The sequence below is a fragment of the Simochromis diagramma genome, unplaced genomic scaffold (assembly GCF_900408965.1).
Source record: "Simochromis diagramma unplaced genomic scaffold, fSimDia1.1 OVJJ01000802.1, whole genome shotgun sequence".
Classification (NCBI taxonomy): domain Eukaryota; kingdom Metazoa; phylum Chordata; class Actinopteri; order Cichliformes; family Cichlidae; genus Simochromis; species Simochromis diagramma.
Window position 1 is genome coordinate 6,808,337 of NW_024387492.1, and position 27,350 is coordinate 6,835,686.

Here is a 27,350-nt window from a genome sequence, read left to right on the forward strand (position 1 = left end):
CACTTTTGACATTTTAAAGGATTTTAAATACAACCCGGAACCATCCCCTTTCGTTTTCCGGAAGGTTTTTGATGTTACTCTAGCTTCTGCTTAGCCTAACTACTTTCCGTCTGGTATTCACTCCTTTGCAAGCGAGTAATATCAGTTTAAAGCATACTTCTCTACCTCAGCTGCTACGATATGGCGGGGAATTTTTGGCAGAGTTCTCATTAGTAAGTTTTTATTAAAACTTCGACATGTTACGGTTTTGTTTATGAATTCGCCTTCTTTGTTGTGAGGCCTAGCTGTGTTTGCGGATGCATCGTATGACGACGCTAACAGTTTCTCCTAAACTGCTGCTAGGATCTAAAATAGTCAATATAAATAAGACCGAAAGAAAACTCAGTAAGATTGTATATGCCATCAAACGTAATCATGCAAGCGTTCTGTTATGTTGTCAGCGACACCAGAGCCGGCGGCTAAAGCTTAGCTTTATGTTGTTATTGTTGTCTTGCCTGCTAGCTTCATTGCTCACGTTTTGACGTCTAAGCGGTTTGAAACAATATTGTTTCATGTATTTGTCAGTCTGCAGTGGGTCCTGGATAAGCAGGACCTGATGAAAGAGCGCCAGAAGGACCTGAAGTTTCTCACAGAAGAGGAGTACTGGAAGCTACAGATTTTCTTTGCCAATGGTATTTGTTATATTTGGCTGATAGTAATTGATAGCCTACCAAGTTATGTTGGTATTGTTCGTGTAAGCTGTGTTTGCTTCAGAAAAAAACATCTCCAGGCTTAACAGTTATTTATAACCAATCTATATTGGTATAATAAAATGCGCTATACCTCTTTTCAGTATTTAATTCTGTGTCTTTCAGTGATCCAGGCTTTAGGTGAACACCTGAAGCTGCGTCAGCAGGTCATTGCTACTGCAACTGTTTACTTTAAACGCTTCTATGCCAGGTAAACGGATCCCACCCAAATAGACTAAAAGTATTATTTTTATACTCCTGTGGGAGTGGCAGTGAAATGTGTCCATATACTCCATTCAAAAACATCTATCTTTCAATATAAAATGTTTTAGTTTATTGTTATTGTGTTCAGTTTTTTAAATCGTTGTTTTTATTATTATTATTATTATTTTTTACTTTAATACTTACTACTCAAACAAATAATTTTCTTTGTCTTCTTCTATGTAGGTATTCTCTGAAAAGTATAGATCCAGTTCTCATGGCTCCTACCTGTGTTTTCCTGGCTTCTAAAGTTGAGGTATGAGTGTTTCTGTGCTGCCACGAAGCCTCGAAGTTCCTTACTGTCTTTAAGGTTCCCACTTATTAACTGATCTGATCTTAATCATTTTTGTCCTTTTAGGAATTTGGAGTTGTATCCAACACCAGGCTGATCTCTGCAGCAACATCTGTGTGTAAGTGACTGTGTTCAGCAACATATTCTTTAAATTTAAAAATAAATGTGTTTTTTCTCCTGCAGTGTAGGTTGTATAATGCTGTTTTATTTTTCTCAAACAGTGAAAACAAGATTTTCCTTTGCCTTTCCAAAGGAGTTCCCCTACAGAATGAATCATGTAAGTAAAATATCCTTGCGGCAGTTAATATAACAGGCACAGCATCATAATATAAAGAGGTAAAGTGATCTTTTTTATGACAGTCAAAAATACCTGTTTTGAGTTTTGATGGTAAATTGCACAGGACAGAAAGAGTTGAGGACATTAGACATGAAAAACATTTAAGTTGTTGTCTTATGTACATGATATTTTAGTAAAGCAGAGATTGAGGAAAAAATGGACAGAATTCAATTGATCTGAAAAGTTATTTATTAACCGCCATGCCGCTTTACAACATAACAAGAACCTTTTACTCTATATCACAGTGTCATGGCATTAATGTCTATTAATATGTGAGATTCCCCAGCTAATGTTCACACCCTTGTGATGAAAGCTCAGTTACTCTGAGAGATAGCATTGTACTGTGTGCTACAGTACGCACAGTTGTTGTGCACAGCATCTCACATTGTGGTGGCAAATGCAGTGAGCTGCCACAAGATTATTTATCTAGCATCACTGCAGGGTTTCCGGGACATCACCAGCACAGCTTTGACATGCCCTCTGACCAGAAAAGTGTGTAAATTATTATTTATAGAGGGCCACTGCAAAGTGATAAAAGGAGGGAGTGGTTCACACAGCAGGGAGGGAATTTGCAAGGTGATGCTACTCATAAACATAAATTTTTGTGTCTGCTTTTGCAGACATAGTAAAAGAGAATGATGGAGTAGCACACAGACAGTTCTAAACAAAAAGCGGTGTAGATTGTGAGCAGTCTAATATTTGCTGGTGGAGTTTTTATCAGAAGTTTAATTATTTCTAATTGTGCTACAAGTGACTGCTTATCTATTTGAATGTTTACTAAACCATAAAAATTCAAGAATGGGTAGCTTAACTTCCTCAAGTTATAAGTCAGAGAAAGTAAACAAAGAGGGATAAATAAAATTGTTATTTTGCATGTTAATTGAGAAATTTTGGAATTGCTTTATTAACTATTATATATACACTGTGTGTGTATGTATGTATGTGTGTGTGTGTGTGTGTATATGTATGTGTGTGTGTGTGTATGTGTGTGTGTGTATGTATGTGTGTATATATATATATATATATATATATATATATATATATATATACACACACACTATGTCACGTATGTTGAATAGTATTTAAAAGCTTTGCAAGCTTTTAAAAGTGTATAATATATTATACTGTCCAGATGGTCTTCTCTCAGATGTCTTGGTTTTTAAGCATTTTTAATTTGTTTTGTGAGTAAGTTATCTCTGTAAGAAGCTGCCATGTGTTTTCTTTGGAGTCTTCTCTGAACTAGTTTATGTTGCCTTGCATGTTGTGTCCTAAACCCAGTCCTGCTTTGTGTATTTACAGATATTAGAATGTGAATTTTACCTTTTGGAGCTGATGGTAAGTACAGAAAGATTTGTGTCTTTAGTGCTGGCTTGACTGAGTGTTGTGTTACTGATTTATTGATGTAATATTTTTCTATGTTTTCAGGACTGTTGCCTGATTGTGTACCACCCCTACAGACCACTGTTGCAGTATGTGCAGGATATGGGACAGGAGGACATGCTGCTGCCTCTGGCCTGGTACGATACCATCTGCTTGACATTTGTCGCTTTTGTTTATTCGATTTAGTTGTTTTTGTGTGTCCTCACTCTGTGCCTGCCCTGCCAATGTCTCTTTACCAGGCGAATAGTGAATGACACGTACAGGACAGATTTGTGTCTGCTCTACCCTCCCTTCATGATCGCCCTGGGTAAGACTTGTACCCATGCATTTCAGATTGTTCTCTAATATAGTTACTGATTTTAAATAAGCTTTAACCTGATCAGTTTTTCTTTTCCTCCCACAGCCTGTCTGCATGTTGCCTGTGTGGTGCAGCAGAAAGATGCCAGACAGTGGTTTGCAGAGCTCTCGGTCGACATGGACAAAGTCAGTTTGATATCAGTTTCAGTGTTGTAGAGTTTTACCCATTCGTACTTAGCCTCATAACATATAGCAACTTGAGGTTCCACACATTGTGATATGGCAGGCACATTGTTGCCTGTTTAAATCAAGTTTTTAAATCTTTGTTCTCACTTTGCCACCATTAACTGCTGATGAGTTATCTGCCTTTAAGTAGCACGAGGTCATGAGATTGACCTAGTTATTAAAATCACTGCTATCCTTTTGTGTACTGTATGTGTTTGTGCTAGCAATATTTTGTGCTCAAATATTAACCACACAAAGTGATATTTTTGCTGTGGATTTGAGCATGTAACATACCGACACAGACGGATCATGTCATTCACTTCATGTATATGTTTTTACATAAGAAAATGCTCATTTTGTTCAGTGACTACTGTATATTTTACTTACAGGAAAATGACCCATTTTACTTTGATTTAACATTTGTGAGTTTTCATTACTGATGTTGCGTTGCCTCACGTTGTCTTGTGTTTTTTGTGTGTCTATTTTTTGTGAAGATCCTGGAGATTATCCGTGTCATTCTGAAGCTGTATGACCAGTGGAAAAATTTTGATGATAGAAAGGAGATAGCTGCTGTCCTAAATAAGATGCCAAAACCCAAACCACCTCCAAACAGGTATGTAGTGTACTTGTTTCTTTCTCTTTAAAAAAAAATCCTATATTTTAAAACACACAGGACAGATTAAGTAGAGTAAAATATCAATCATATATATTTCACCTCTGTAATATTCTTGATATTTAAATTGAGCCATTTGTGTATATATTTTAGCTATTTTTTATATTTTGTAAACTTCGTAATATATTGTATAATTTAATTAGTTTAGTCTGTTACTGTTATTGTTTTGGAGCAACTGTAACTCACATAATTTGCTTAGGGATTATTAAAGTATTCTGATTCTTACAAACCAATTTATAAAAGAAGTAGGGAGGTTAGACCTTTGTGCAAATAAAACAAAAATGCAAGGATTTGGTGCAAAAACAGAGATTTTGATAAAGTGGTTTGATCAACACAGTTTTAGTTTTAACATCTGGTTTGTTGCCGCTACATATTTTCAGTGTTTAAGTGATTTTTGAAATGACTTTTATCTCAGTTCATGTGTACATTTTACAGTGTTTTTCCTTTTTTATGCAAATTTTTTTTTTTTTTTTTAAATAATGTGAACAACACAGTGCTGCCTGTACAGTGGCTTGCAAAAGTATTCGGCCCCTTTGAACTTTCCCACATTTTGTCACATTACAGCCACAAACATGAATCAATTTTTATTGGAATTCCACGTGAAAGACCAATACAAAGTGGTGTACACGTGACAAGTGGAACAAAAATCATACATGATTCCAAACATGTTTTACAAATAAATAACTGAAAAGTGGGGTGTGCGTAATTATTCAGCCCCCTTTGGTCTGAGTGCAGTCAGTTGCCCATAGACTGCCTGATGAGTGCTAATGGCTAAATAGAGTGCACCTGTGTGTAATCTAATGTCAGTACAAATACAGCTGCTCTGTGACAGCCCTCAGAGGTTGTCTAAGAGAATATTGGGAGCAACAAAACCATGAAGTCCAAAGAACACACCAGACAGATCAGGGATAAAGTTATTGAGAAATTTAAAGCAGGCTTAGGCTACAAAAAGATTTCCCAAGCCTTGAACATCCCACGGAGCACTGATCAAGCGATCATTCAGAAATGGAAGGAGTATGGCACAACTGTAAACCTACGAAGACAAGGCCGTCCACCTAAACTCACAGGCCGAACAAGGAGAGCGCTGATCAGAAATGCAGCCAAGAGGCCCATGGTGCCTCTGGACGAGCTGCAGAGATCTACAGCTCAGGTGGGGGAATCTGTCCATAGGACTAACTATTAGTCGTGCACTGCACAAAGTTGGCCTTTATGGAAGAGTGGCAAGAAGAAAGCCATTGTTACCAGAAAACCATAAGAAGTCCCGTTTGCAGTTTGCCACAAGCCATGTGGGGGACACAGCAAACATGTGGAAGAAGGTGCTCTGGTCAGATGAGACCAAAATGGAACTTTTTGGCCAAAATGCTATGTGTAGCGGAAAACTAACACTGCACATCACTCTGAACACACCATCCCCACTGTCAAATATGGTGGTGGCAGCATCATGCTCTGGGGGTGCTTCTCTTCAGCAGGGACAGGGAAGCTGGTCAGAGTTGATGGGAAGATGGATGGAGCCAAATACAGGGCAATCTTGGAAGAAAACCTCTTGGAGTCTGCAAAAGACTTGAGACTGTGGCGGAGGTTTACCTTCCAGCAGGACAACGACCCTAAACATAAAGCCAGGGCAACAATGGAATGGTTTAAAACAAAACATATCCATGTGTTAGAACGGCCCAGTCAAAGTCCAGATCTAAATCCAATCGAGAATCTGTGGCAAGATCTGAAAACTGCTGTTCACAAACGCTGTCCATCTAATCTGACTGAGCTGCAGCTGTTTTGCAAAAAAGAATGGGCAAGGATTTCAGTCTCTGGATGTGCAAAGCTGGTAGAGACAGACCCTAAAAGACTGGCAGCTGTAATTGCAGCAGAAGGTGGTTCTACAAAGTATTGACTCAGGGGGCTGAATAATTACGCACACCCCACTTTTCAGTTATTTATTTGTAAAAAATGTTTGGAATCATGTATGATTTTCGTTCCACTTCTCACGTGTACACCACTTTGTACCAAATACTTTTGCAAGCCACTGTAGTTAGTGTCATACTGACGTAACACTGACATGGGGATTTCCATGTTAGAGGTGGCTGAAAAGATGGAGATGATTAAAAAATAGTCTCAGGTGAAAATGATTGTAGACGGTTGTCTCATCAGAATCTGTATTATTATTATTTTATTTATTTTTTTAATTGCCAAGTTTGTACACAAACGAGGATTTGTCTTGGTGTCATGGTACAAAAAAAAATAAATCAAACTGTGGTACAGAAATGGAATATATGGTGTTTACAGTATCTTTAAATATTATTATTAATCCTCATAACAGGAAAAAAAAAAGATATATATACACACACACACACACACACACACACACACACACACACACGCTAACTACCGACAGATATTAGAATAGAAATTAAGAAATATGTAAAGGTTGTGCAAAGTGTAGGTAGAAAATTATTGTACATGTGAAGATGAGGTTTGAGCTTCTTTTCTCTGGAAATGGTTTCACAAGTTAATTGTTTTTAATTGCTGTGGGTCTGCTTTCATTAGTACAGTATGTTCTTGTACACTTGGACTTCTCACAGTCTATCTCAGTGACCTGTATGCACTTCATTTTTCTCTCTGTCTGCAGTGAGAGTGATCAGAGCTCCAATGGGAACCAGAGCAACTCCTACAGTCAGTCTTAGCATGCCGTCTGTATTTCCGTGGGAATCCATAATGTCGACGTGGAGGATCTTCTTGTAATGTCACAGTGCAACCATTACAGTGTCACTTGGAAACAGTCACAATAATCAGAAATTTGATCCTCAATCAACCCCCACTCCCCAACAAACTGAGTGTCTTTACCTTTTCCTCCTTGTCTGATCATTATGGGTTTGTGGACTGAGCGAGAAACACGGAAATGCCTGCAGTGAACAGCAAATCGAATACAACAAGCCATGACGTTGTCTCGATTAGGCTCCAACTTGAAACGAACTTAAAAGCCAAGGAACATTTTGGGGGTGGAGGGGTGGGAGGGAATGTAGGGGGAACAGATGTAATGGTTCAGTAGACACTCGTCATTGTGACGATCCTGACATCCTTGAACAGTCCAGAGGAGTGAGTGTTTACACGTCGAGCTCCGTGGGATTTGAAAAAACAAAACTTGATCACGAGCACTGTGCGTGCATGTCTGTGTGTACTACATGTGAGCGGCCACTCTGGGTGGGTTTTAATTCCTCAGGGATTGCAGTAGACTTTTTTTTTTTTTCCTGTTAATTGATTTTGAGCTTACAGGGTGGATCTTATTGGTTATCACCCTGTTCAGCTGTGATGGGATGCACCTGCCCTGTTAAGTGTCTCTGCTGGCTGATTGGTAAACTGTGGCTGGAGAAATGCCAAGAGAAGCTTCTCATGAGGGCACAAATGAGCTCTTTGAATACAAGAATTTACTGTTTTGAATTATGACAACCCACCAACCCCCACCTCCTTGTAAATAGCCTTATGATACTTTTCTTTTATCTTTCATGCTTTTGCTTATATAAGAAAAGTTTAATGGAAATCATGAGCTGGTTTGTGCTTCAGATAAAAGTGCCCCTGTTTGTTTGTTTTTATAGTAAATATTTTTTCCATTTACCCTACTTTAGTTGTATAGTGCATTATCTAACACTTTTTTTGTTTTTGGAAAAACCTTTGCTTTTAATTTGTCAAGGAACATCTTTTTTTTAATGTTTATCTGCAAAGTTTTGGTTGTACCTTATTTTAATTTACTCTATTCCCTGAATTTAATCACTGAGTTGTGGCAATATGTGTGTGTAAATGTCTCTATATTTTTGTGATGTAATACAGCGGAAGCTGTGTGTGTGGCTGTACTTAAAACAAGGTGCTTGAAAGCCTTACAAAATAAAAGCTGCTGGTTAAAGAGAGAACCCCTCATGAAAGCACATTGTCCCATTCAGGTGAACTGCATAGTGTGCTGCTATTGTTGCTTATTATTATTATTTTTCTTTCAGGCCTTTTCTTTTCTTTTTTTCCTTTAAAGAAAGAAAGAAAAACAGATGTGGCACGGTGCCCTCTGGCCTTTTTCCTGCCATTCAACTCCTCTATTGTTGGTGTCCACTTTAAAATAGGGTGTGATCCTATGATCCTACATGGATATATCTAGTTCTAGTTAAAGAACAAAGAAAATGTTATTTTAAGGCTCATTTCGAAGCTCAGTTATGGTAATAAAGTCTATTGTGTATTGTCTACTTAACAAAGTGGGCCTTCGTTTTTGTGTAATGCACATTGAGGCATCTTCCAGCATGTTACAAAAGTCATAGGAAGTCCTTTTTACCAACAGCAGTGTTTGCTCAGAGCAGGGGCTGTGGTGGGACCCCTAGTGTTGATTACAAAGAGTGACAGCTGACATGTACTGGTAGAAAATTCGGAATGTGCACAGCCTGGGGCTCCAAGTGGCGACATTAAAAATGAGGATAAATTGTACGTTATGATTATGAAAATGAAGCACTGAGGTGCAGTAAACTCTGGTAGTTGACGCCTTCGGGGTACAGTCAGTTCCCGTGACGTCGCTTTAGCTGCATAAGGGCAGCGGAGGTAGTATGGCAAGCTATGTGATGTCTCCTTCAAAATAAAGGTCTAAAGTCAAGATTACATATGAACTGACAAAATGCGGAAGCAAAACTATTTTTAAGTGCTTCTTCAGGAGTACTTAATCATAACCATAACGTAAAGTCTGTGACACATCTGTTGGCAACCGCACCGACAGGGAATTAAGTTTAAAATAAGTGTAACCCCAAAGAATTAATCATGGTCAAAAGATACAAAAGCCTGTTTGAAGTTCGACTTTTAAAGCTACTACGCTTCAGTAAACTTGAAACAAATCTTCATATTTTCTCATTCTCTGTGGCACACCTGTTCATTTTTGTGACCTTTTATTGCCACAAATATTGTGCTGTTTCTAATATTTTTATTAGCACTGTTGCCTCATTTATAAGAGTTTTATCTGTTTTAAAAGGTTAGATGCAAAGTATTGTCAAAAGGGAAGGAATTTTGTCCTTTTGGCACTCATTCATTTGGCTGTCCACCAGTAAAGTAGCCTTATTATTTTGTAGTAGTTTAATAATGGTTTGTATTTAGCTTTGGATTTATCTATTTTTGTTCGGCACTTTTCTTGACATTACTCGAATTATTTTGCAAAGGATGACCCGCAAATCCACTTTTATATTGAAAACATAACCGGAAACCCTTTTGTGTTTCACTCACTCTTGACAGTAATTATAAAAAGGGGGACATAACCTGGGAGCTCCGAGCGGGCTTCAGAGAAAGTCAACCCCGCTACGGGGACGGGCTCCGGGCGGGATGCTTGTGTCCGGTCGGCTGGTCCTCGTGCCGTCGCCTCTCACCTGCATCCGCGTGCACCCATGAAGCCCCCGCTGATGAAGCTCTTGGCTGCCAGGGTGAGGCGGAAAGTGGCCAGAGACAGAGAGCATGTACTGGCGTGTCGGGTTTGCCTGGACTCGGTCGTGTGTGGCTGATCTCGGACCGAACCAGAGCCTCTCCTCCGGTCTGCTGGGGTCCGATGAGCAGCTCTCGTTTTACGGGTACATCATCGCATACCCACTGCAGGACTGCGGCGGGATCATGTCAGCTTTGGGCTCGGACTCGTGGTGGCGGAAAACACTGTATTTGACCGGAGGGGCTCTGCTCGCTGCCGCTGCTTATCTGCTGCACGAACTGCTGGCCATCAGGTACCAACAACAACAACAACACAGGGACTGCCAGAGAGAGGCAGACCTCAGGATCCCTGTACGCAGGCCTCCCAGGCCAGAGCACAATCCGTGTGGATTTGATCTGCTCATATTTTCACTCCAAAGCTGTATTTTCCACTGAGGTCTGATATTACTTAATCTCGTCTGATTGGGCTGGGTGAGAGTGGAGACGGGGGAGAAGGAGTCGTGAGTGGGGGTGGGGGTGTTGTGATGTAACGGAACCTCCACCCCTTGAGCTTCCTCCTCATAAACACACACATATTAGGGGAGATTTCCATCTTCGCCAGCTTATTTCTGTGATTAGTGATATGATAATAGTTTATTAGTGTTATTGTATGTCCGTGTGCTACCACGGCCTTCACATAGCTCTGCTGCCAAATGAAAGGACATTAGAGGCAGTAGGTCGCTTTCATCAGTCTCTGCTAGAAGGACGAGGGAGGTGGTGGAGGTTAACACTCCCGCTGGTGTTTAGGTCCAGTCTAAACGCTGCAGTGGTGTGTCGGTCTTTTATAACCTCTGATGTAAACACCTTGAATCATGAAGGTTGCGGGAGGGGATATGGCAGCTTTAAAGTAGAAAGAAGCGCTGTGTGCTTGATTATTCATTTTCAGGGTGAAAGCTTTGACTGAGCGAGTTTATTTCTTCGATTTACCCGCAGTCCAGGCCAGGGTCTGTGCTATGTTACAGTTTAAAGGGTACTTAGTGTTACTGCAAATGGCACTGACGATGTGCTTTTAAGATGAGGAAGCGGAAGCTTCCTCTGCGGTTTTTTTTTGTTGTTTTTTTTGTACCTGTATGAGCGGATATGTTGCAGTTTCCCCCCTGCCTCCCTTTCTCTACATCGTCCTGTCAGCAGCCATGCGTGCTGTAGGTGATCCTCTTCTATTCTGGTGTCAGCGGCTATTTAAGCACCGCACTGAAAATAGACAGCTCCTCTGCACTCAGCCTCCTGCTTGTTTGTCGTTTCAGCACTTTACACGGCGGACAGCTCCTTGTCCTAATTCTGCATCCTCTCCGCGTGAATGTGCTGCTTTTCGTCTGGCTGTGGTTGTGGCAGTTTTGACATTAACCGGTCGGTGATTCGTTATTATAATGTTACAGTTTTCGTGCAGACAGCCCACGTGATGCACATACTTACGACCTTTTCATTTTCATTTTTTATTTTGCTGACGAAAGCAAGAGAGTAACTTAATAAAAACTAAAGCAGGAGGACATTAACTGTGAGGAAATGTACTGACAGTTTCCTCAAATAATAAAAACCAGATCAGAATAATCTGGAGAGCGGAGAGCCAATCAGAACAGCCGATGAGTATGGAAGTGATTCAGTCAGAAGGTTAGAGTCGCAAATTTGATCTGGCCCCGGAAACAGTGCAGCAAAATTGCTAATTTTGGTATGATCCAATACCAAATAAATACTGGGCCACTATTGCCGATACCAATATCAGTACCAATACTGATTTCAGTGTATAAAGGCAGTTTATGTAGGGGAGAGTAAGTGTGTCATGACTAATGAGACGAATCACTATCAATTTTCAAATTTTAGACCACTGAATCGCTGTGATTTTTACTTTCCACAATAATTAGTTAACACAATAAAAACACAACGTTCACCTTTTCGTGGATATGAAACTGTGTTGTTGTCGTTTTTTGTTTGTTTGCTTTTTGGAAACTTTTTGGAGTGCAAATGTTCCTGTCTCTAAAGGACTTTTTTCAAGTGTGCTTTACGCTGTAAATAAATCCATGACAGTCAAAACAAAAAGGTTTCAAAAACACAATTCAGAGGGCTACATTCCTTATTTAGAGGATAGAAACAGAGTATCAGCCCTCTTGTGCTAGTATCAATCCAATACCAGTTCCAGCGTTGGTATTGATGCTATCCATATTTGGATCGATCTGCCCACTACTAGGTACAGCTAGCGCCCACGACCCCCGTTTCTCACGGAAATGCAACAAAATTCTAATGCTTGGTAGGAAGAGAAGAGTAGACATATGGACATAATTTACATTTGATGTCAAGGAAAACAGGACGCTGGAAAAACTCTCAACAGTAAAAACACAACAATTTTTACACCAACATTTTTATATTTTGTCACCTGAATCAGCTTCAGATCTAGTCTGCTATAATCTTTAGATATTTGGCCAACTAAAACTAGACTGAAAGTAAAAGATTTGAAAAAATATGGCTAAAACTAAATAAAAATGTGCTGTGCTTCTGAGACTTACCTTAACCATAAAATCTGCTAAACTACTTTAAGTCTATCTTTGTATGCTCCCCAAAACTGGCTAAATACATACACCAACCTTATTACTCTAACAATAACCACAAAAATAAGTGCTTTATGAGCAACTGTGGTGGCTATCTCCATATTTTTTTGTTCATGGACTCTTCTACAGTTGCAGTATAGTTCTTTATCTTGTAATGGGCTTTTGGCCAGACTTCGACTGTATGAAGCTAATAGCTCTTCTCCCTTTAAGGCCGCCCTCCAAGCCAGATTTCCTCTGATTGGCTGCCCTTTGTAAACCCGTGTGCCTGTGCCAAAACTGACTATTCAATGATGCCCACTCTCACTGACATCAGAGGGGCTAATAACATCAAATAATAGAAAAAACTACACTCTATATATAGTTGATACAAAATACTTGCTTAACACTCATCCTAACTTAAATTTAAACATGGTCTAATGTTATATCAAGTGTTTGTACATCTAAGATCTAAAGATTTGTGTCATGCCGACTTCCTTTTTGTTCCCTAAAAGCGGGAACAGCCTAATTGCTTCCCTGTTTTCAGCTATAATATGAAGTAGACTACTAACAGCCGGCTATGAGGATGGTATCAGTCTTCTAATCAAAGTGAAAAGCAGGGATGTATTTGAGGCTGATAGATTGGTCTTAATCCATCATATTTACAATGTAGCATCAAGAGAAAAGGCTAAACTTCTGATGAAGAACACAATCCAAATGAAAAAATGCTGAAAACTGCAAAGGACTAAATGTCTATGTAGAAATATAGAAGACGAGTGCTATGTCCATGTATGCAGTTGACTCACACCCAACCCACACTCTACATTTTAGTGTTTAGTTGTTGTTTTTTCACAACCCTTGGAGTGTATGTGACATGCAGCTCTTTCCTTCTTTGCCTCATACAGAAAGGAGGAAGAGCTGGACTCTAAAGATGCAATCATACTCCACCAGTTCTCCAGGCCCAAAACTGGCGCCCCATCTCTGTCGCCTTTCTGCCTTAAGCTGGAGACCTACCTCCGTATGGTTGACCTGCCCTACCAGGTATGACTGTGTTTACGTGGCTGCAAAAGAAAAACAATATTTTGTCTGTTATATAATAAAATGAATTTATTAAAAATAATCTCTCCTGCAAAGGTCACTCAGTTTCTTTTGCAGCATTTACCAACCACTTTGAGAATTTTCTCATCATCTTCCCACCCCCTTTCCTTAATCCTCTTCTAGAACTACTTTGATGGGAAGCTTTCGCCGCAGGGAAAGATGCCATGGATCGAGTACAACCAGGAGCAAGTGTGTGGGACAGAATTCATCATCGACTACTTGGAGGAGAAGCTGGGCGTAGGCCTCAACAAGAGCCTGACACCCCAGGAGAAGGCCTTATCACGCGCCATCACCAAAATGGTAGATGAGCACTTCTACTGGTGAGGGACCGCTGAGATTCAAGCTGATTGTTTTTGTATTAAATGAGTGCATCTGTGTGTCTGTATATATAAATATATATGCATCTCACAGGACCATAGCTTACTGTCAGTGGGTGGACAACCTGGAGGAGACCCAGAAGATGCTGTCGGTGAGCGGTCCACTGAGTGACCTACTCAAGTGGATCCTGAGTCACCTGACAGGTGGGATAGTTAAGAGGGAGATGTATGGTCACGGGATTGGACGGTTCTCTACCGAGGAGGTGTACGCCTTAATGGAGAAGGACATGCGCACCCTGGCCACCCTGCTAGGTGAGGTTTTTTTTTCCAATTTAAAATAGTATGAGTCAGCCTATGGGCAACTGAATCTATTTAAGTATGCATTAAGGTTAGAAGTATGTTTATCCAGAAGACAAATGGATTCAAAACTTGGAATCCAGAAAATCACCCAGATTTAGATGTGGTCACATTCGAGTCTTCAGTGGGAAAACACTTTTTTTTCTTCCTTTTTTTTTTGCTTTGTTTTGTAAATCTACAAATTACTTTGTATTGTGAAGCTCGATCTCAGTGTGTGTCACCATTTTGGTTGCATATTTTACCCCAGGGCCAGATCAGTGGCTTTTCAATATGCGCCTTGAGACCTATAACCAGAGACATCACGTTTGTTAACAGCAGTAGATGGAAAAAAACTGAAGGGATTGCTCAACACTGACCTGCTGTGGTAGAAACTTAGCATTGCAATCACTGTCAAACCGGGTAGTTCATGGTAGACAATTTGCAGTTGTTTGGCCATGACAGGTGGCTTCTCAGGTTAAATGTTTTTCACTAAAGGTGTCAGTTAATCTGTTACCAGTATGTGTTTATTTATTAGAAAACAGAAGAAAATGGAATTCAAGGGGGGAAAGCTTCACTGTTTGACTTATATTTTTCTGTCTGCTGTCTAAGGTGATAAGAAGTACATTATGGGCTCTAAGCTTTCAACAGTAGACGCCGCAGTGTTTGGTCACCTGGCCCCTGCTATGTGGACGCTACCGGGATCGCGGCCAGAGCAGCTAATCAAAGGTGAATTCACCAGAAAGGCAGTCTACCTAATTTCAAGCAAACTTGCACTTGAGTGATGTATGTACCGTATACACAACTCCAATTCCAAAAAAGTCAGGATGATGCATAAAGTGTAAATCAAAACAGAATGCAATGATTTGCAAATCTCTCAAATCCGTATTTGATTCATAATAGAACACGGGAAACATATCTAATCTTTTTCTTTCTGAATTTTTATATGAAATATAGAAATGTGAACTTTTGCATGTTCTAATTACACATTCAGCACAGAATTCATACATTTGAACACTATGTATGAGAGGAAAACAACACAATGTCCTTTAGCGAAAATCATAATCAACTGATGCAAGATGAGAAACATCAAAATGAAAATGAAATTCACTAAACTGTAAATCAAGTTATTTGTTTATCTAAGAGAATAAGAATAAAATTAATAATAAGAAACTCTCTGATCTTTGACTTAGAAACTTTTTTTTAACCTTTTCTGCTAACCTTTAAAGCTCATCAGTGCCTAAAAGGACCAATGGAAAAGTGATGAATTATAATTTTATTACTATTTATACATAAAAATCTGTTTTCTTCTTCTTTTAAATCTAAGTCATCATTACTGGAAAATAATATTTCAGTTAGGACCACTTTAGTCAAAAGAAGGTGTTATTTCCATTAGGCAGTGCTCTATATGTGTATACACAACAGCCCAAGATGGGATTAAAATGAGCAACTGGTGTTTAGGTGGGTTGCAAAGCAGCTTGTAGGCAGGCTAGAGCAGTTGCACAGAAATCCCCAGTACAGAGTTTCCTGAGCTATCAGCTGGCGTTGCTATTTGCTGTTTTATGGACTGTGAGATCTAATCCTATACTCACTTATATCACTGGTGTCTCAGTGAGATACCTTATGGGCGCTGTACCTACTGAGATGTTTGTTCCACCCAGGTGAGCTGATCAACCTCGCCATGTACTGCGAGCGCATCCGCCGGCGATTCTGGCCCGAGTGGTTCGTCGACCTGGAGGACTTCCGCTACAACGACACCACAGAGGGCAGCGACTCGCCCTCGAAGCTCCCCGACCTCGGCCTCTACTCCCGCACGGACACTTTCCAGGACGATACGCGCTCAAACACTTTACACACTCACACGCCACAAGACCCGCCATCGTCTCAGAGTGACCCCACGGGCCACTCGCTGTACGACTCTGACATGGACACAGAGTGTTCTGAAATAGACCAGCCGAAGTGCTGACGAAACACACACACACACTTATAGTACACACTACATATAGGCACGCCGCAGGAGGGAGCTGCATCCCACCTATGTTCTACCTCTTAGAACAGAAAACAAGAGGGGGGTGTATTCGGCGTTCGCCGGCCGGGACGTTGAGGGTGTAGGAGGGTAAAGTGCCAACTGTAGTGGAGGAAAGATTGCAGAACAAGGAAAAAAAGGTACAACAGAGATGAAACTGGAAAAGAAGTGAAGAGAAAAAAAAGAAATGTAGGTTTAAAAGTGAGAACTAGACGCATTCAAATCAGGAGTAAATGACGCAGTTGCCGAGAAACTCCTCCACATCAACTGCAACCACAACCTTCTACCTGTTGTCTGTTGCGTGCCCACCGTTGTCCCTCGTAGCAGCTCGCACCACCCAGCAGCGTTTTGCGTCTGTGTGTGTGAGTATTTGTGAGTGCATGTGTGTGTGTGCGTGTACCAAATGAACCTTTAATACATGAAAGGAACTGTACAGAATCCATCAGAAAGAAAACATTTCAGTGTAAATATATAAACGAATCTGACTTCATTCTCAGATTTAATAGATAAAAACTGTATTATATATGAGTATAAATAATATAGATAGGCTGGAACTATAGTATTATGTCGTCTGTCATATGGTGTAAATATTCTAGGTGTTTCTCTTATGAATTCCTACCCTGCTGGTCTAAGATCAGCTAGAGGAACCCTGTGAATTCTTTTACTGTATGTATCCGATTACAGGGATATTACAGTATTTAAACAGTTGAGAAAAGAAAAATCATAAAACATAATAGGTAGTAAACTCCCAGTTTCCATTGACATCTTGTCTAACTGAGACAATTATTTTGCCTCCAAAAAATCCCCCAAATCTTAATGTACGCTGCTGTATTTAGGAGATTTTACATGCATTCAAGCATTGAGCGCACGCCAAACAATCGTGTAGATATAGAGCGATAGATAGAAGACAGTCTGAATCAAAGTGCATGGCTGATTCAGGCCCATAAGTCTCTCTTAGCACCCCACATTGATAATCTTTAGCTACATTTCTTAGTAAGCCTAGTGTGATGGAACGATGTAGCTTGTTTGTCGGTGCCTCTGGCCAAATCAGCCGTGCGAGCATGTATCCAATGGATTATGGAAAAAAAGCACTTGTTTTCTTTCAGCATTTCTGTCAGAAAATGTTACGTAAAGCAATAAGAGACACAGACACAGGTTCAATTTATGCCAGGCTGTGATAATTGTGGTGTGTGACGGTAAGGAGCAGGCTCTATGTGCGCTTGTCGTTCATCAAGCGCACGTACCGACAACGTTTTGTATGCGTGGAAGAAAGGGCGAAATACTATTTATGTTCCTGTGCATGTTAGCCTCACATCATTTTAAAAATATTTAGCTCTAGAAGTTTGTTGTCTGTACTTACAGTCCTGGTATAAAGAAAGCACACCCTCTTTCAACTCTAAGGTCAGAAAACACGTCAGGACATATTAAAAAGTCACATGGTCTTACCAGATTCTAAAATAATGTATATATAGCCTCAGGTGAATACCAACACATGACGTATTACACTGTGTTGTTATTAAAAAAAATAAGCTGAAATGCAGAAGCAGGATGTGAATAACCAAGTATACCCCATGGTCCAGTAGCCATCTTTAAGCATCAGTAATCGGACGTAATTGTTTTCTCCATGACTGAATCAGTCTCTCACATTGTTGTGGTGAAAATCTTTCCATGTGGCTGCAACACAGACCAACATCATCACACCTCCACTCCTGTACTGGACAGTTGGTGTGACATATTTGTGTTAATTTGCTTTGTTTGGTTTTCTCCAAACATGGTGCTGTGCATTATGGCCAAACACCTCCACTTTAGTCTCATCTGTCCAAACGGCATTGTTCCAGATGTCTTGTGATCTGTGATCTACATGTGAACTGTAATATTTAACATGCTAACCGAGGCCTGTAGAGTCTCAGATTTAGCTCTTTGTTTTATAAGTTTCTGTAAACACGGCACAGCCAGACTTTGGGGTGAATTTGCCAGGATGTCCACTCCTGGGACGACTGACAAATGTTTTCCCCTTGAGATTAATCTTTCTCACTGTTGAATGACAGACTTCAAATTGTTTGGAAATCGCATTATAACTCTTCTCTATGAACTTTGCAGAAGTCTTTGCTCCTTGGCAGTGTGTTAACGCAAACAAGCGGCAAAACCTTTTCCTTTCAGAGAATTGCTCACACTTCCTGATGATCAGTTAATGAAGTGCATTTGATTAACAGCATCCGGTTGCTACTTCTGTGGAAGCAGTGAGGGTGTACACACACTGCATCTGTATTTTTGGCTTAGTTTTAGTTAAGTAAATAATGACATGGTGTAATAATGCATGTGTTATTTTTCACATCAGGTTGTAGTTACCTCATTTAAGGATCTGGTAAGGACCAGATGCGCAAAACTGTAAAACTTAGTGTGGGTGTTCTTTATTTTTCACACGACTGTACCTGAGCTAGTTAGGTGAACTCAGCAATCACAGTCAGTCCCAGACATTTTATTCGACCTGTCCTACACTCTGTCCATAACGGAGTTACAGAGTTGCTGAAACTAAAAGTTCTGTTAGGGAACTTTAGGGGAAATTACAGATCTCACAGTAAACAAATTGTGGATGTGATCAGTAATTACAGTTGGAAAAACTGTAATTTAAACCCTGATGTGAGGCCTTTAATGGGCGTATACATGATGTCAGCCAGTAAGTTACACTAAAATATATTTGGCGTAATTTTAAAAACTGCATCTCCAGTTAGTCATTTGTCCACCAGAGAGCACTGGAAGCAATTTTTTCAAATATGCTCACAACTCCTGCTGCTCTCAGTTCTAATAACCACATTTATAGGATAACATTAAAAAAAGTCTTTTATGCTATAATAAGTTGCTTTTGTATGTTTGAGTCTTTCAAATGCTCAGATTTGTCTCCAAAATGTGCAAGCGTGGCTTCGTTTGTGGGGATGCTGCATGTATGTAAGACTAGAATTAAAAACAGATGTAGCATCAACTTACCTCTAATTCGAAAGAAGAAGCAACAATCCTACATAACGAAGGGAACCGATGGGGAAAGAGTCCAAAGGATGAGAGGGCTTTTTATTTATTTTTTGATCCTTAAGGCACTATTACGATTCTGATGTCATTTTAAAACCATGAGTTTGAATGTGATGATGCCTCGCTGTTGAATTCTGCTCGATAAAACAATGCCATAAGTTGCTTAGTCCAAACTCTGAGTCTGATCTAAGTCTTTTGTGGGGACACAGCAGACACTGAAGCCTTTATGGGTGTGTGTATGTGTAAGTGTGTGTGTTCAGCAGCTGAATTTCAGTGGAGTAACAGACTGAAACTAAGAAGCTAATGAACTGAAAAGTTTGGTTTGGTGTCTTAAAACCCCTGGCCTGCATGCTATTGCCTTTTAACGTTAGTAGTCAGATTCAGCCTTATGGAAGCTGAAGCTAAACTGTTTACTTCATACCAGTGCCAGTGTATGACTTCTGTTTTTGTATGTTACATTTATTTATATATTATATTTAGTTTATGCTATTTCTATTAATTTATTAAGATGGCTGATGTGCTTGAATTTGATAAGCAATTCTACTTTTTTTCTACATTTTGCACTTTAGTTATGTTTACACGTGTTATGTTTCTATGTCTGAAAATCACTGTCAGACTAATGATATGCATTGGTGTATTAGTGCGCTGCTAGATTTTCTTCAGGCTTCTGCTGACATATAACTCTTATAAAAGCTACACATGTCCATCCACAGCAGTGGTTGCATGTATATCCACAACCTGGAAAGTTTTCCAGCTCATACATGCGGTTTGCTGCATGTCTGACATTTGCTGCAGACTCTGCCTTTACAAGACACAATAACTCAGCTTCACCCTGCAGTGATTTATGTTCACTTGAAGCCGAGATACCAAACTGACACTCGATCTTCTGTAAGCAGGGTGAGGTGAGTCATCCTGCTGATCGGCTGATCATCAGTGTCTCCTCTCTCCCGTGCGACTTCACCTCTGGCAGTACAAATTGCAAAAGTCCTCCTGATAAGAGCCTGTTGCCAACTCTGTCTGTCTCAGTGTTCCTCTGCATTTCGAGGTGAGAAGTCAGGGTTTAAGCCCCGCCCTGCGTGTCACTGTTCCCATTCTACCCCGATTCCTGCTTGTAGACTTGTAGAGGCCACATTGCGCTGTTGTCTTGATGTTGTGCGTGCGGAAAAACACTTGTGGTATCTTGTTGGACTGTAAATAAGTGAGCCAGAAAAAAGCCAAACTAAATATATAATTTATAAATGTATATATATATATAGATATATATATATAGAAAGACAGAGAGAGTGAAATAAATGAATATGACCTGAAAGAACATGCTCTGCAAGGGTTAAAAAAAAAAAGAGATTCTTATGAATGTATCATAAACAGAGATAAAATGCTGTATGACAATGGATTACTTCTAATATTTCATTAAATATAACTGCCATATTTTCCTCTGGTTTTGTTTCCGTCATTGTGTGGATTGCTGCATGCATGAAAAATTAGAATATTTCTGCATGAACTGTTCAGTATCAACATGTTGAACTGGGTATACTCTGGCATATCTATCTCATAATCCCTCTCCCTCTGTGCTTGCTGCCATACGACAATACTAAGCCCACCCAACAATGCTGAAGGATTAGCTCTCTGCCCTTTTCTTTGGGCTCTAAGGGAAACAGAGAGGAAAAAGCAGGGTATAGAAAGAGAAAAGGCAAGTTGCGGGAGCACCAATGTAGAGACGGAGCGTGGGTTTGGGTGCGAAGTGGGCTTGAAAAGGGGAAGAGACAAACAGCTCGAGAACAGATGAATGATATTTGATAGCTTTGGCTGGTTGCGTTTCTGAGACCATTGTGCAAAATCCCTGGGAGATCGCTTCCACACAAGATAGGGGAGACAATTCAGGACTGACAATGACACCAGAGTATAAATCATCTCTGGTGAGTCAAAGATGGCATACAGTGTCAGAGGGAGCAGCTGTGTGTGTGTGTCTAACACGTGGCTGAATGCATGATATGTGAGGTGAGACAATGTGTGTAGTGAGAACTAAGCGTGTCTGAATGTGTGTGCTGAATGTGTGTGTGTGTGTGTGTGTGTGTGTGTGTGTGTGTGTGTGTGTGTGTGTGTGTGTGTGTGTGTGTGTGTGTGTAAAAATATGAAAAATGCAGAGGATGCCTGTAGGAGCGTGAGGGCCGGGAGGAGGGCAGATGGTCGCTTGCTGATAGGACGGAATCCAGGCAACGGGGTCCTCCAGAGAGCTGGGTTCAAACCAGGTTTACACACACACACACACACACACACACACACACACACACACACACACACACACACACACACACACACAAATATTCACGCTTATCTCTTTCTTTCTCTTTCAGGCACTCTCTTTTGTTGCCCCTCAACTGCACACACCAGTTTCAAGTGGTGTCAAAATAAAAGCTTGTGTATATCAAATGATAGTAAAATAAAATACAGGTGCACAGTTAGACAGATTCCTTGTTATTTTAAGGTTGATAGCAAATTATATATCTACATATTTTTTCATTTACTTTAACTTGACCTATTATTGAATATTCAAAATTACAAAAATGTGCATTGTCAGTTTGTTTAAATAAAGATATCCCAGTTCCACATTCTCAAAATGCAAAGTGTCAGAATGTTTTTAACCACCATTCACCTAGAAATTCAACACAGGTAAATAAACTTTGCCTCCATCTCCCCTTTAATTGATACTACAATAAACCTTTTTTTTTTTAGAGTATGTTTGATCAAGATTGTGGTGGAGAAATACAGGAATCTAGTAAAATAACATAATAACTGGATCTAAAAATTAGGGGAAAATTGTGAATCTTTATAGTAAAGAAGGAATTATAATAACAATAATAATAATGATAATAATGACACTCAAAAATGAGTAAAATTCAAAATCTGTATGTGTTCTTCACTTTTTACCTACTTTTTTAAATTGAATGCCATTTTTAAGCTTGTGTGTCTTCTCTTGTTCTGTAACCTCAACACATAACTAATTGCCTAATGATTATTCATGAAAATCGATGATTATGGAATAATGGACACACTGGCCTGTAAAAATAATAATTTTGAACATCGGCATTCACCGTTCAAAAATCGACCACCTTACATTCAACTTAAGGCTCTTGAGGCTTCCTTTAAACCACCAGGTGGCGTCAGGACACTTTCCGATTTGACCACCGATCAGGCCAAGGTGTACTAAAACATACAGTACAGACACGAGGTGAACAAACCCAGTGCAGAGATGTACTGTTAAATGCATTTCCAGCTGGTGAAGGCTCGCATAGGTTCTGAAACAACAGTTTAAGCTTCATTTTTTTTTTGTAATTTAGACTGAAGCCACAACCTTTTAATCTCTATTTGAAAAACCCTGTCGATATTTTCTTTTTCCTTTTTTTGCACAACATTTCAGTGTTAATTTATTTGCACACGTTTCCCATTTAAACTATTTGTATATTACTTCATCGTACATGAAAATGATAAATAGGACAGGTTTATGGTTATTTTTAGTGTGCATGCTGATGGCAGCAGGCCCAGTTATACATAATAACACTATTGTTACATCAGCTTCTGTACCTCACCTGCAGTGAGGCCTATATACCTTCATTTCACATCCTTTACAGACAGGCCTGCTTTTTATTTATTTATTCATTGCCTAATAACATTTTTTTAAATTTTGCTTCGATCGTCAGAAATTTATCTCGCCGTGCTTGTCGATCACATTTCGCATTTATCCTAATAATAATAATTTGAAGTCACTTGCTGAGCATCTTCTGTAACATCCATCACACAGCAGTATCAGAGCACATCAGCGGTAGCAAATACTTCAGCGAAGCAGGTGAAACATTTTAAACAACCGAGACGAACTGATAAAATCCCCAATTTTAATGCGAGTCCGCACACAATAAAAAATACAGTTAAATGCGACTTTTTTCCCTTCTTTCTTCAACATTGAGGCGCAATGAACGTGCAGGACTGCAGAGTTTTAGAAAACAAATACGCTTTAATGACAAAAAGCATTTAGAAATTGTGCAATCGTTGATTTCTTTTTCCTCTTCGTTTGATCACAGATTTCAGGTCACTGCTATTTTGTTTTGGTTTGCCTCTTTTTTCCCCTCCACACATCAGAAACTCAAATTCAGCTGAAGATTAAACAGGGTGTGATTACAGCATTTTTTTTTAAATTTCACAAATATGGGGCCTTATTTTAATCGAGGGCAAATTGTTATGTAATACCTACCCATAAATAAAAAATGCCATGTGCGTATTGCAAAACGTTACATAAAAATATTGCTATGGTTATTTTTTAATGATTGGCGATGAAAAGGGAGGTTATAGACCTACTTTGATGTTGTTAGGTAAGACTTATACATTCAGGTTTGTTATTTTGTTTTGTACACTGTCTTACATTAACAAGCTTTGGTCTATTAAAAATGTTCCTCTCCAGTCATCAGTATTCCTCAGCTTTATTTGAGTTTCCACTTTCTTTCTTTCTTTTTTTCTGTTTTATATATATATATGTATATTTATTCTTCATAATTTGGTAAAAGAACCTTTTAGTGGGTTTTTCCTCCCACATACACTCCTACTATCAGATCAGGTTATCAATCACAGGATTTCAGTGGCACAAGAACACGTGTCTGTGTTTGTGCTTTGGCACAGACTGACAGAAAAGAAACTGAACATACAAACAACCAAACGAACGAACGAACGAAGCAATACAAAAACGAATGAAGATACATCCCACAGATCGCCTTCTCCGTGAATGAATGAGTCATACAGTAGTAGTAGTAGAAGTATAGCCACTGTGGCCAGAGCTGGTACCAGGATATATTCAGTTTTTTTCTTCTTCTCAGGAAAAGAAGGCAAAATGGGCTGGATTGTTCAGAGTGTTCCAGCCGGACAGTCTCGGTCTTTCTCGTCACAGCATTTTGGAAAAGTACAGAAATAACAAACAGCAAAAACACACTGTAAACAGGCGCACAGAAATTTCTGCACAAAAGGAAAAGCCTTGAAGTCCACCAATACTCAGTCTCAATTGTATTATTATTATTATTTATTTATTTTATTATTATTATTTGCTGCTAAATTAGCAATGTAAAAATGTAAATACTTTCACATTTTATTATATTAAAGCAATACTGTATTTTTATAGTGAATAAGTTCAGGTCGTCACAATAAATTTAGACGAATACCTACAATTTTACAATAATAATAATAATAATAATAATAATAATAATAAATTATCTGGCTGGTATTGGCTTTAATTTTTAAACATTGTACAGCAGGTGTCTGCCATTTCAGCCCTCTCTTGCCACAAGCCGCGAAGAACCCCTGTTGCTTTTGTTATGATGGAAAGATGGCGTTTATTTACCCACACTCACTGCGACTAAATCATCATGCCCGAAGCGAGTTTTTATGTTTTTTCTCCCCGCGGACACGTCTCGTCCGTGTCACACTCTGCCTTTTTTTCATCTCTTCTTCTTCTATTTTTTTTAAATAACATATTTGATGATGGCACACTGGCGCCTGGGTCTGGCATAAAGAAAATGTCGCTGTTTTTTTTTCTTATTCTTTTTTTTCTGGTTAGCACACACCACCCCGATATGTTTGGCAGTTCTGCGGCATGAAACCTCTCCATACGGCTCTGCTATGAGTATTTTTAGCGCTCGCGTGCCACTGCGTGTCCCCACTGTGTCTGTCCGTGGGTCCAACATCTAAACTGGCTGAGGTCCAGTTCCGAGCGGTCCAGCACAGAGAATAAAAGAAATAAGGAGGCGTTATACCTCCTTTAAGGGGTCCGTGTTTTTACTCGGGATTGAGAACTGAGGTCACTGCACGGGAGTTTGTCCTCCGTGGCGAGGAGGGGTGTCCCCGTACATGTCCTCTCCTCCAGGTATCTGTCCCCCAGCGGGCGTCATCCTCTTCTCCTTTTGCCGCCGGTTACAAAACCAAACCCTCACCACCTCCTTCTCCAGCTGCAGGCTGTCCGCTAGGGAGTTGATCTCCGCTGCTCCCGGTTTTGGACATTTGAGAAAATGGCTCTCCAGAGCCCCTTTGACGCCCACCTCAATGGAGGTTCTCTTTTTCCTTTTCCGTCCCTGTGCCGCGATTTTATCCAAGCTGGTGGGGCTCCCCGAGGTGGAGTCCGCCTCCTCCAGCCACTTGTTCAACAACGGTTTTAGTTTGCACATGTTTTTGAAGCTGAGCTGAAGCGCCTCGAACCTGCAAATGGTCGTCTGAGAAAAAACGTTCCCGTACAGTGTCCCGAGAGCCAGTCCCACGTCCGCCTGGGTGAAGCCAAGCTTGATTCGCCGCTGTTTGAACTGCTTGGCAAACTGCTCCAACTCGTCAGAGGTCGGCGTGTCCTCGTCAGACTGATCCTGATGGCCCCCGTGCTGGTGATGGTGTGTGAGAGACTGCTGGTGGGCCCCGGGGCCGCCTCCGTGTTCACTGAGGTGCGGACTGTGGCTGTGGTGGTCCTCTTCGCGCAGAGGGTGGTGGTGCATCCCCCCTTGCTCTCCCCCCGGCATCAGACCGAAGCCGGACTGAGAGTACACCAGGCTCTGGCCCTCAGATGTCGCCATACCGGAGATGTGCGTTGTGGCTGTGCTGGTTCGCCATGCTCTGGCGTCGTGATGCGCCTGCTGGTGCGCTAGGTGAGGGTGTCGCTGTTGCTGCTGCTGCTGTTGCTGCTGCTGCTGCTGCAGACTGCTGGAGTTCTGCAGCTCCTCTCGGTCACTGTCATGCAATACGGGTTTCACGTCCTGTTCTCCGAGGGGACTAGACGGCCAGGGTGCCCCGCTGTCACCGTGAGACAGCGCCGTTATCCACTGGTGCGCGTGGCTGAGCGGATGCCCAGCGCCCGGTAACGTGCTATAGTCGTTCTGGAGCAGGGTGTGCGCGTCCCTGTACGCTGCCGCCTGCTGCATGCTCCCGGACTCCGAGTGCGGCGGCGGCGCGCTGCTGGGGGTACTGAGGACGCTGTAGTGGTTGGACGTTGCGGTCGCCATAACTATCGGAGCCAGAGTGATAGCTGGAGTTAAAAGGAGGCTGCCTTTGACAGTAACTCTTTTGCGCCACGGGGCAGCTAGGCGTCTCTCTCCAGCATCTCCCGGGCGCTGTGCCAAGGGGACGCAGAGGCGCGCACCTGTGGTCCGCCTCGCTCCGCTCTTTATTGGCCAAGAACGGTTGACAGATGTGGTTACCCCTGACAGCACCCCGCTCATTGGTCACGGGAGATTGTACAGAAACCCCAATCACTCTGCCCAACAATACAGGCAGTCCTGCAGGATGCTAGAGTACTACAAAGTGGAGGGAGAAATCAGGCAGTGTAAACACAGAATAGGCAGAAGAACCTGGGTTGTACTAAAAGAAAAAAAAAAGGGAGGGGGGGTGTCTGACGTTTCTGTCTTTGTTTTAAAGTACTTTTATAACCTTGATCTGGGTCACTGGGTCACAAGTGTTGGATTTGTGCGTCAAAACGCTGCGTAAAAGTTACACACGAGATGAAGACTTTACATATTATTTATTGTAGGATAGCCATCACTCCCGTTTTAATAGTTTTTTTTAAACGCAACTTTCAGAGAGCAAAATGTTTAAAATTACCAAACATTCCGACCACGTCTGATTCCACGCGCGTGAAGTTGGATATCTGGAGGTTATTTTGCGCCACGAAAACAAAGCAGCGATCGTGACGAGAAACTTCCAGCTGCCTCTCTGCCCCCAGGACGCTGTCCAGAGAGAGGGGCTGCGTGCTTCCAGCTTCTGCCCCGTTACCATGGCGAACGCAGTGAATGGAACAACAACGCCCACGTCACAGCTGCAATTCGCTCCTTCTTTTCGTTCCGTTCCAAAGGGCTCATTGGGGCCGCGCTCTCGGCCGACGGGACAAATAATAGGGAGGAGGGGAGGGGGAGGAGGAGAGGGCAAATCGGGGCCGAAAATAGAGGAGGCTTACAAGAATGGATCCCTCTGCCTGCTCTGAGCCCACTCCACCCTACACCACCCGCCCCCACCTCCACCTGCCTGTTGGGTAAACTTTGAGATGTGGCACGCGAGGCTTGGCTTTTCAGACAGCAGGCCTCGACCTTTAATGTGCGGATGAGGAACAAAATGTAGAAAATATTTCCTCCTTCAGCAAATTAGTGCTCTCCAACATGAGTTTTAAATGGTATACCCACAAGTCCCATAAATACCATTTAAAATATCCACTTTATTGCACTTTAAAATCTCTTAGCTGAATAATTAATGCAACTTTAGACTAATCCAGGAAATCCCACACTTATTTGACAGCTAATGTTACCTGTAACTATGAAGATTGAGCTTTTAAACATAATCTGATGCACTGATGTTTGATTAAAGCTGTGCT

The 27,350-nt window shown here is 40.9% G+C and overlaps 3 protein-coding genes across 3 annotated transcripts; 2 read left to right on the forward strand and 1 right to left on the reverse strand.

The window, feature by feature from the left end:
* Positions 1 to 61: 61 nt before the first annotated feature.
* ccnc (cyclin C) lies at positions 62 to 8,089 on the forward strand. The gene is made up of 12 exons (XM_040017231.1): positions 62 to 212; positions 565 to 671; positions 855 to 939; positions 1,176 to 1,245; positions 1,348 to 1,399; positions 1,503 to 1,558; positions 2,918 to 2,953; positions 3,044 to 3,135; positions 3,238 to 3,305; positions 3,402 to 3,481; positions 4,015 to 4,133; positions 6,817 to 8,089. Exons 1-12 carry the CDS (start codon positions 181 to 183, stop codon positions 6,869 to 6,871), a joined length of 852 nt encoding a protein of 283 aa, XP_039873165.1. The 5' UTR covers positions 62 to 180; the 3' UTR covers positions 6,872 to 8,089.
* A 132-nt stretch (positions 8,090 to 8,221) lies between these two features.
* Positions 8,222 to 20,179, forward strand: faxca (failed axon connections homolog, metaxin like GST domain containing a). Its single transcript, XM_040017228.1, has 6 exons — positions 8,222 to 9,913; positions 13,081 to 13,216; positions 13,397 to 13,593; positions 13,685 to 13,902; positions 14,536 to 14,652; positions 15,585 to 20,179. Exons 1-6 carry the CDS (start codon positions 9,654 to 9,656, stop codon positions 15,887 to 15,889), a joined length of 1,233 nt encoding a protein of 410 aa, XP_039873162.1. The 5' UTR covers positions 8,222 to 9,653; the 3' UTR covers positions 15,890 to 20,179.
* Positions 20,180 to 22,651: 2,472 nt separating this feature from the next.
* Positions 22,652 to 27,132, reverse strand: pou3f2a (POU class 3 homeobox 2a). The gene has a single exon (XM_040017227.1). The coding sequence runs from the start codon at positions 26,206 to 26,208 to the stop codon at positions 24,811 to 24,813; it is 1,398 nt and encodes a 465-aa protein (XP_039873161.1). The 5' UTR covers positions 26,209 to 27,132; the 3' UTR covers positions 22,652 to 24,810.
* Between the last annotated feature and the right edge of the window lie 218 nt (positions 27,133 to 27,350).

Coding starts and splice junctions, on each gene's coding strand:
- ccnc (XM_040017231.1), top strand. CDS start 181: ATGGCGGGGAATTTTTGGCAGAGTTCTCATTA. Junction 1,246..1,347: donor TCCTGGCTTCTAAAGTTGAG/GTATGAGTGTTT, acceptor TTGTCCTTTTAG/GAATTTGGAGTTGTATCCAA. Junction 3,482..4,014: donor TCTCGGTCGACATGGACAAA/GTCAGTTTGATA, acceptor TTTTTTGTGAAG/ATCCTGGAGATTATCCGTGT.
- faxca (XM_040017228.1), top strand. CDS start 9,654: ATGTACTGGCGTGTCGGGTTTGCCTGGACTCGGTCGTGTGTGGCTGAT. Junction 13,594..13,684: donor GTAGATGAGCACTTCTACTG/GTGAGGGACCGC, acceptor TGCATCTCACAG/GACCATAGCTTACTGTCAGT. Junction 13,903..14,535: donor CACCCTGGCCACCCTGCTAG/GTGAGGTTTTTT, acceptor CTGCTGTCTAAG/GTGATAAGAAGTACATTATG.
- pou3f2a (XM_040017227.1), bottom strand. CDS start 26,208: ATGAGCGGGGTGCTGTCAGGGGTAACCACATCTGTCAACCGTTCTTGG.